Source organism: Myotis davidii, unplaced genomic scaffold (assembly GCF_000327345.1).
Source record: "Myotis davidii unplaced genomic scaffold, ASM32734v1 scaffold1181, whole genome shotgun sequence".
Lineage (NCBI taxonomy): Eukaryota > Metazoa > Chordata > Mammalia > Chiroptera > Vespertilionidae > Myotis > Myotis davidii.
In genome coordinates, this window is record NW_006291190.1 from 51,868 (window position 1) to 62,122 (window position 10,255).

At 38.5% G+C, this 10,255-nt stretch overlaps 1 protein-coding gene across 5 annotated transcripts in view; it reads left to right on the top strand.

Moving 5' to 3' along the window:
* RRM1 (ribonucleotide reductase catalytic subunit M1) overlaps positions 1-10,255 on the top strand; it is a 67,041-nt gene that overhangs the window by 46,692 nt on the left and 10,094 nt on the right. For all 5 annotated transcript variants that reach the window (XM_006764320.2, XM_015564337.1, XM_015564339.1 and 2 more), the window contains 3 exons: positions 1-57; positions 2,514-2,663; positions 3,136-3,357. The exon at positions 1-57 is cut by the window's left edge and continues 154 nt beyond it. In XM_006764320.2, the coding sequence (XP_006764383.1) occupies positions 1-57; positions 2,514-2,663; positions 3,136-3,357 (429 nt within the window). The remainder of the gene's footprint in view (positions 58-2,513; positions 2,664-3,135; positions 3,358-10,255) is intronic.

A 10,255-nucleotide genomic window follows, 5' to 3' on the forward strand; every position in this document is an offset into this window, starting at 1 on the left:
ACAATCAAATGCAGCAACCTGTGCACAGAAATAGTAGAATATACCAGCAAAGATGAGGTAGGTAGAAAAACTTCTGCCTAAATCTACTGAGAGGTGAATTTTAGGAAGTGAAGTTAATTATTTGTGAATCCCTCACTTGATTTCACTTGAGATGGGTGAAGGGAAATTTTATAGCTTATTGGTAAGCAGAAGGGCACCAAAATAGACAACATTTACATAGGAAAAAAGAGGTGTGATCTCTGCCCTTGAATATCTTTTAGTTTAAGCCATGTAGAAGTCAGTCACCTGTTTCTTACACACATGTTGTAATAATCTTTACTTGAGGGAAATAGTAATGTACAGTCATGGTAGTTTAGGACAAACACAAAAATGTGTTAGGATGCTCTTTCAGTTTAAAGTATGTAAACTTGTAGAGCATCCTTTCAGTGATGGTGAGACAAAATTCTAATCTCAAATCTTTAAGGTGATTCACTGAAGAGACAAGGCCAGAATGGAGATATAGATTTAGTTAAAAAAAAAAAAAAGTTGATGGAAAAGCTTCCATTTGGGAAGAAAGGTCTGTATGACAGATCAGAGATATGGATTGGTTTTATGCAATGTGTGTCAAATTTGTTTTGATGTAGCAAATACATTAAAGTTTGATATTGGTAGAGATGATTTTGGCCAGGGGAAAGGAGTTAGTAGGTGAAAGCTGGAATGTATCATAGGCCTGTGTAGGTTTCAGAAAGGAAAATAGCATTAAAATGGTGGGATGAGAAGGATAGACTTTTGCTTCTGTTATAGAAAAGAGGTTTGTGATTAGGTTAAAGAGATTGTTGTAGTAGTTGGATGACAGCTTTTTGGATATTGGATATAAACTATGAAAATGAGGAGGAAGGAGCAGATCACAAATTGTAAGACCTAAAAAAATACCATGACAAAAGAAAAATCAGGGAGAAAATGGTGAGTTAAACATACTAAGGTTGTGTTTAATTCAAAATTTATTGAGTACCCAGCTATGTGTAAAGCACTGTATTAAGTGCTTTGGGAATATAAATGAATATGGCTCAGCCTCTGCCCCCTGAAAACATAATTCAGTTGGAGGAAATTGACATATATTAAAATAATTACATAAGATAGATTATATTATAGACTGCAAGAAAACTCTTCCAAATTATACATGCCCACCTCACCCTCTGACAAAGAAATTTGTTAGAAATATGGACAAATATGGATTCACCCCTTTTTTTTAATCCTCACCCAAGAATATTTTTTCCATTGATTTTCAGACAGTGGAAGGGATGGAGAAGGGGTGAGACAGAGAGGGAGGGAGAGAAAGACAGAGACAGACCTTGATGTGAGAGAGAGACATCAATTGGTTGCCTCCTTCCCATGCCCCAACCAGGGCCAGAGATCAAACCTGCAACCGAGATATGTGCCCTTGACTGGGAATCAAACCCACAACCCTTCAGTCGGCAGGCTGACATTCACCACTGAGCCAAACCAGCTAGGGATGCCTCAGGATTTTTGCTGTTTAATACTCTTTCTCCCCACATAGGCACATGGCTTGCTTTTTAACTTCTTCCTTTCTTTGTCCATATGTCATGTTCTCATTGAGGTCTTTCTGGACAACTCTATTTTAAAATGGCATTCCTTCCATTCGTATCCCCAGGACTCTTATCTTCTTTTTTTGTCTTATTTTCTCTCTCTAGCATTTAATAAACTTACATGATTTGAGCTATGTTTTGAAAATGGGTGCTTTGGCAACAAGTATAGAATTGAGTAGGTATGAAGAGCACAAAAGAGTCTAGGTAAGAGACATTGAGGTTTTGGATTAGGATAGTCATAATAAAAATGGAAACGAAAGTGTATTAATTCAACATTATTAAGCTTTACTGTATGCCAGATGTGTCGCCCATACTAAAAATATATGGATAAGATATGATCCCTACCTATAAAATGCCATTACCTAGTATAGTGAGTGTAATGGGAGAATCACCTGAAGAGCTTTTTCAGAATTCATCAGCTTGGATCCTCTGTTAAGGATTTGTCAGAATCTCAGTGAGGGTGAGGTGGGCATGTGTAATTTGGAAGAATTTTCTTGCAGTGATGGAAATGTTCTGTATCTGGTGGCTGTGGGACACTTAAAATGTTACTAGTGCAGCTGAGAAACTGAATTTTAAATTTCATTTAAGTTTGATTACATGTGGTTAGTGATTGTTGTATTGGACAGGGCACATCTACTCAGATATACATAAAAAATTATAACACAATGTGATATAAGTGGTAATAGAGCCATGTACTATGGAACACAAGATTTTTTTCCTCGTCTTACCTATTCACTGGTGCATGTTATAACTCATGTGAATAAATACTGGGATTTAGAAATGAACTGATGAATGATGAAGAGGGAGAAGTCAAAGATAAAAATGAAAAATTTTAATGGTAGAGTGTTAGAGGCTTATATGATAGTGTTATCCACAGAGAGGAAATAAAAATTTTGTGATTCTTGACTTTTTTTCTTTACATCCCAGGTTGCAGTTTGTAACTTGGCTTCCCTGGCCCTGAATATGTATGTCACAACAGAACACACATATGACTTTAAGAAGCTGGCTGAAGTCACCAAAGTCGTTGTCCGAAATTTGAATAAGATTATTGATATTAACTACTACCCTATCCCAGAGGTATGAATAGATATCTCTGCTTATTGATAATTATTGAAATTCAAAGTAAAGGGAGTTTATCACAGTCTGCTTGCCAGGCATCTACACTAATAAAAGACAAAGATGCTAATTGACCATAACTTCGCTATGCCTACCAGCCGATCAGAGCGAATATGTGCAAATTAACCCAGCCACGATGGCGGTTAATTTGTGTATACCGGCTGGGAGTGAAGACTGAAGACAACATAGAAGGAAGCGAAGTGCTGCAGGAGGGAGAACAGGAGCAAAGTCTGCCTCAGCAGGTTTCACTCCCTTCTCTGCTTCGCGCCAATCGCAGGAAGCCCTATTCTTGCAGGAATCTTCCTGCAACAGGCCTCTAGTCATTTAAATAGTTATCATTGGAATGGTGTGAGAAAACAGATAAAAAGAGTGTATGTCATTTGGTACAGAATGTTGCTTTTTTCTGTTCAGTAATATCTCTTTCTTCTCTAAGGCATACTTATCAAATAAACGTCATCGCCCTATTGGAATTGGGGTACAAGGTCTGGCAGATGCTTTTATTCTGATGAGGTATCCTTTTGAGAGTCCAGAGGCCCAGTTATTGAATAAGCAAATCTTTGAAACCATTTATTATGGAGCCTTGGAAGCCAGCTGTGATCTGGCCAAGGAGCATGGCCCATATGAAACCTACGAGGGCTCTCCAGTCAGCAAAGGAGTAAGTATATAGATAAAATTTTCTTCTTTTTTCTCATTCTGCAGGCCACCCTGCCTGTGCACTGCTGGGCACGGTCTGTGTGTTTGCCCCACCCTCTATCAGGTATCCCCTCCATCTGCTATACTCTCCACCCACAGTTCCGTCTGCTCAAGTCTTACCCTCTGAGGCATCTCTGACCATAAGGAAGCAGGCCAAATTGCAAGCCTCTGGGACATCATGGGTGCTACTGTAGCCCACATGGCTTGCAAGTGTGGTGCATATGTGCATGGCCAGGAAGTGCCTGTCAGGTTGATAAAATTTTTGCCTGTGAGTTCCTATAGTAGGCTAAATGGTAGCCCTCAAAAAGATAAGCTTATAGCATAACTAGAGGCCCGGTGCACAAAATTTTTGCATGGGTAGGGTCCCTAGCCTAGCCAGGGATCAGGGCTGATTAGAGCCTTCCTAATGAGGTATCCTTTTATATGGGCTGGCTACGGGCTGGGGCCTTCATTCTGCACTGCCCCCTGATGGTCAGCACACATCATAGAGAGTGATTGAACTACCAGTCTTCCGGTCAAACTTTGTGTATTAGCTTTTTATATATATATATATATTCCTAGAACATGTGAATGTTCTGTTATTTTGTTTAAAGGGGTCTTTGTAGATAAAATTAAGGATTTTGAGATGAAGTTATCCTGGATTTTCCAGCTAGGCCTTAAGTCTACTGACAGTTGTCTTTATAAGAGACACAGAAAAGAAGAGGAGGCAATATGACCATGGATGCAGAAATTGGCATGATGCAGTCACAACCCAGGAATGCTGATAGCCACTAGAAACTGAAAAAGGCAAAGAACATAATTTCTAGAGCCTCTGGAAGGAGCTCGGTCCTCCCAAAAACATGTTGATTTGGGTTTCTGGCCTCCAGAACTATGAGAAAATATTTCTCATTTTATGCCACCAAATTGTGGTAATTTATAAAACCAGCCATCAGAGACTAATATGGTACTTTTGGCCTCTGGAGTAAAACAGGTGTTCTGTTTTAGAACTAGTCATTGCTTAAATGACTTAAGAAGAATGCTATCTATATTCATTTTCTAATGCTAACCTTATTGAATTAAAACAATATACATTCAAGACAGGCTGTGCCCAGATCAAAATTACAGAGTATGTAAGCTCTGTGCTCACCTCCTGCCATAATCACACCAAAATTACAACTAAATTATAGAACAACCATCACTGAGAACACCTAAAGACTATCTGAACAGAATTCCTATAGCTAAGGATATAAAGAAGAAGACATGTTGAGACTGATGGGAAGGGTTTAGATGTGGACCAGGCAGGTCTTACAACCATCAGCACACCTTGTAGCTCTTGCTAAGTGGCCCTAGCCCAGCACGGTGACATCCAGTCTCAACTTGCATTGTCACTTTTAACATGTGCTACATAGTGGCAGCCAGTTGGACCTGTAACATAACTTCAACTAATTGGTCACAAGCCTAGCACAAGTGACAGGTGGCCTCAGTTCACATTGTACCCACCAAAGAGTTCCAAGAATGACACAAGTAGCATTCAGTATTGGTTTGCAGTGTAGCCTCTTCCAAGTGCCTCCTAACCCAGCGAAAGCGATAACCAATTGCAGATCACTTGCAGCTTTTACCAAGAGGTCCCAAGCCTGGCAAAAGCTGACCTTGGCCTGCACCAGAGCCCCTCCCAAAGAGGCTCCAGGACCAACAAACCTGATGGCTGACTTCAGACCACATTAGAGCACCACCCAACCAGCTCCACAAATGAGACACCCAAAGGACAGACTCAGCTGGCACCAGAGACTTGCTAAAGCAACTTCTGCTCTATGGGGTCAGCCCCAAACAACAGCTTGTCTACTGTAGTCCCGGCCAGCCCGCATAGCCAGTTAGCATGACGATCAGCCCCACCCACTGATATGCCAACAGCAGTTGAAGCTCAACTACAAGAGGAGGCCATACATGACCCACCTGGCTCAGGTGACCAGGGAGACTGTGTCACTGAGCTCCACAGAACACCTACATAAAGCCAGTCTGTCAATACCGGGAGACATAGCACCTCTACCTAATACATAGAAACAAGCAAAGGGAGTCAGGCAAAATGACACAAGGACCATGCTCCAAGTATGGGACAAAACTCCAAAAAAAAAGAACTAAAAAAGGAAACAAGGAATCTACCAGGTACAGAGTTTAAAACACTAGTTATAAGGATGCCCAATGAACTTAAGAATAGATGAACTCAGTGAAAACAAAAAGAACCAGTCAGAAAGGAAAAATGCAATGATTGATGAATTTATTAAAGGGAATCAGCAGATTATATGAAACAGGATTGAATCATCAGTCTGGAAGGCTAGGTAGTGGAAACAATCCAACAGGACAGCAAAAAGAAAATAATTTTAAAATAAGGAGAGTTTAAGGTACCTCTGGGAGAACATCAAGTGTTCCAAGATTCATATCATAGGGGTACCAGAAGAGAGAGTAAAGGAATTGTAAACCTAATTGAAGAAATAATGACTGAAAACTTTCCTAACCTGGGGGAAGAAAAGACAAGTCCAGGAAGCTTAGAGTCCCAAAGAAGATGAACCCAGAGGTCCACACCAAGACACAGCATAATTAAAATGGCAAAGGTTAAATACAAAGAAAGAATCTTAAAAGCTATAAAAGAAAAGCAGTTAGTTGCCTACAAGGGAGCTCCCATAATACTGTCAGTTGATTTCTCAGCAGAAACATTTCAAGCCCGAGGAAATATTCAAAGTGATGAAGAGCAAGGACCTACAACCAAGATTACCCAGCAAAGCTATCCTTTAGAATTAAAGAAGAGATAAAATGTTTCCCAAGCAAGAAAAAGCTAAAGAAGCTCATCCCTACCAAACTAGAATTACAAGGAATGCTGAAGGGTCTGCTTAAATAAAAATAAAACAAAACAGTACACAGGTTCCTCAGAATAAAAATAGAACTATCATATGACCCAGTAATTTCACTTCTAGATATTTACCTGAAGAAATCCAAAACACTAATTCAAAGAGGTATATGTACCCCTATATTCATTGCAGTATTATTTACAATAGTCAAAATATGGAAACAATCTCAGTGCTCACCAATAGATGAGTAGATAAAGAAGATGTGGCATATATATAATGAAATATTACTCCGCCATGAATAAGAAAAGCTTACATTTGTGACAACATAGATGGACCTAGAGGATATCATGCTAAGTGAAAAAAGTGAGAAAGAGATATAATTTTGCTTATATGTAGAATCCAAACAACAAAATAAATGAACAAATGAAACAGAAGCAAACATATTGAAAGACCATATTGATGGTTGCCAGGAGGGAGGGGAGTTGGAATAGTTGAAACAAATTGCCAGTAATAAAAATAATCATGAGTATGTAAAGTACAGCTCAGGGAATATAGTTAATAATATGTAATAACTATGTATGGTGTCTGAAGGGTACTAGACTTACTGGGGTGATCACTTCATAAGATATATAAATGTCTAATCATTGTTTGTACATCTGAAACTAATGTAATATTGCATATTAACTGTAATTGAAAAATAATTATTTTTTTAAAAGGGGATTTCTGACCCATGCCACAATATGGGTGAACCTTGAACACATTATGCTCAGGGAAAGAAGCCAGATAGTATATAATTTCACTTGCATGAGGTACCTGAAATAGTCAAATTTGTGAAAAACAGTAAGTAAAATGATGGTTCCCAGGAGTTGGGGGTGGGAATGGGAGTTATTTAATGGATATAGAATTTCTGTTTTGTAGGATGAAAAGATTTCTGTAGATGGATGGTGGTGGTAGTGCACAACAATGTGTATGTATTTAACATTGCTGTACTGTGTACTAAAAAAAATGGTTAAGATGTTAAATTTTATATTATGTGTATTGTACAACAAAATTTTTGTTGTTGGTTTGGTTGTTAATCCTCACCCGAGGACATTTATTCCATTGATTTTTAGAGAGAGTGGAAGGGAGGGAGGGAGGGAAAAAGAGAGAAACATTGCTGAGAAAGAGATACATCGATTGGTTGCTTCTCACACATATGCCCTGACTGGGGCTGGGGATCGAACCTGCAACCTAGGTATGTGCCCTTGACTGGGAATCGGACCTGCAGCCCTTTGGTACATGAGCCAACACTCTAACCATTTAGCAGCACTGGCCAGGGCAACAATAAAAACTTTTTTTATGCAGTTAATTTCAATTTTTAAAAACTTTCAAAAAATTAAAGAAGGGAACCTCCCAAATTGATTCCTTGAGGGCAGCATTACCCTACTACCAAAACTAGATAAAAACACTACAAAAAAAGATAATTATAGGCAAATATTCTTGATGAACATAGACACAAAAATATCTTCAACAAAATATTAGCAAACTGTATTCAGCAATACATTTAAAAAGTCATACACCATGATCAAGTGGGTTTTATTCTCAGGATGCAGGGTTGGTTCAACATCTGTAAATCAATTTATGTGATATAGATATACTACATAAACAAAAAAAAGATAAAAATCATGATTATATTGCTATATGCAAAAAAGCATTTGACTGGATGCAGCCTCCATTTATGATAGGAAAAACTCAACAATGTGAGGATAGTGGGGACATACCTCAATATAATAAAGGGCATTTATGACAAATCCTTAGGTAGCATACTCAAGTCTAGAAAGCTGAAAGCTTTTTGCTTAAGATCAGGAACAAAACAAGAACGTATACTTTCACCACCTTTATTTAACATAGTATTGAAAGTCTTAACTACAGTAATCAGACAAGAAAAAGAAATTCAAGGGCCCTGGTTGGTGTGGCTCAGTTGGTTAATCCTCACCCGAGGACATTTTTTCCATCATCCCATGCACCAAAGGGTCTCAGGTTTGATTCTTGGTCAGGGCACAAGCCTGGGTTGTAGGCTTGATCCCCAGTAGGGGTTGTGCAGGAAGCACCCGATTGATGTTTTTCTCCCTCCTCCTTCCTTTCTAAAATCAATAGAAACTTTTTTCTTTTTTTAAGAAAAAACTAAAAAGCATACAAATTGAAGTAAAACTTGTCTACAGATGACATACTACATACAGAAAACCCTAAGGATTCCACCAAAAATCTGCAGGATAAACAGACTGTAACAAGGGCTGTGAAGAGATGACACTGGGCAGTGGATTGCAGTGGCCTGGGTTTGTGCCAAGGCCTCACTGATCAGCAGAAACGAGTCGTGCAGTCCCAGGTGGTGGGGATGGAAGCACAGAGTACTTGAGGTGCCTGAGCAATCGTCCAGTGGTACTGACTGGGGCCTGCTACTGAGTCAGGCCAGAAGGACATCGACGGCATTTAGGAAGAGGTCACTCAGCCCGCAGCCTGTGACAGAAGGCGGAGGAGCAGCTGGAAAGTGTTTCCACCAGGGAACCTTGGGTACTGTAATAGAAATCAGGTTTATGTTCTCATTAAACTCAAGCAGCCAGATCATATCTGCATCTAACTTCGCGTCAGCCAGCGATCAAGCTCTAGGCCTGAATGAAACCAAAAAATAAAAAGTGCATTTTTTAAAAAGTCATTTTATTGTTTGTTGTCCCTACAGCAACTCTCCTCTGATTTAAAATCATATGATTTCCGTGAAATGGGATCCTTATGTTTCTGATTCATCTACTGATCAACTAATGATAGTAAAAATGACTTTGAAATGACAACATTTAGCACAAAGTTTAAAAAAAAGATTCCTCCAAAATACTATTAGAACTAATAAATTTATAAAGTAGCAGGATGTATAATTAATATTCAGGAATCAGCATTTTTATACACCACTTGTGAAATACCAGAAAGGGAAATTAAGAAAACAACTCCATTTACAGTTTCATCAAAAAGAATCAAATGGAAGAAGATTCAAAAAAATGTTTTGGAAGGCTACACTATGCTCATGGATAGGAAGAATTAACACCCTAAAATGTCCATCCTACCCAAAGCAATCTACAGATTCAATGCAATCCCTATGAAAATACCAATGACACTTTTTTTCACAGAATTAGAACAAATAATCCCAAAGTTTATGTGGAGCCACAAAGATTCTGAATAATCAAAACCATCTTGAGAAAGAACAACAGTTGGAGATATCATGCTCCTGGTAGCAAACTACACTACAAAGCTGTCCTCATCAAAACAGCGTGGTACTCACAAAAGCAGACACATAGATCAATGGATCCAAATAGAGAGCTGACAACATTTAGCACAAAGTTTAAAAAAAAGATTCCTCCAAAATACTATTAGAGCTAATAAATTTATAAAGTAGCAGGATCTATAATTAATATTCAGGAATCAGCATTTTTATACACCACTTGTGAAATACCAGAAAGGGAAATTAAGAAAACAACTCCATTTACAGTTTCATCAAAAAGAATCAAATGGAAGAAGATTCAAAAAAATGTTTTGGAAGGCTACACTATGCTCATGGATAGGAAGAATTAACACCCTAAAATGTCCATCCTACCCAAAGCAATCTACAGATTCAATGCAATCCCTATGAAAATACCAATGACATTTTTTTTCACAGAATTAGAACAAATAATCCCAAAGTTTATGTGGAGCCACAAAGATTCTGAATAACCAAAACCATCTTGAGAAAGAACAACGGAGGTATCATGCTCCTGGTAGCAAACTACACTACAAGGCTGTCATAATCAAAACAGCATGGTACTCACAAAAACAGACACATAGATCAATGGATCCAAATAGAGAGCCCTGAAATAAACCCATTCCTGTGTGGTCAGTGTATCTATGACAAAGGAGGATAGAATATACAAATGTGGTAAAGACAGCCTCTTTAATAAATGATGTTGGGGAAAACTGGAGAGATCATTTTAAAAAGTGGAACTAGACTACTTTTTTTCCACCATATACATGATGGAT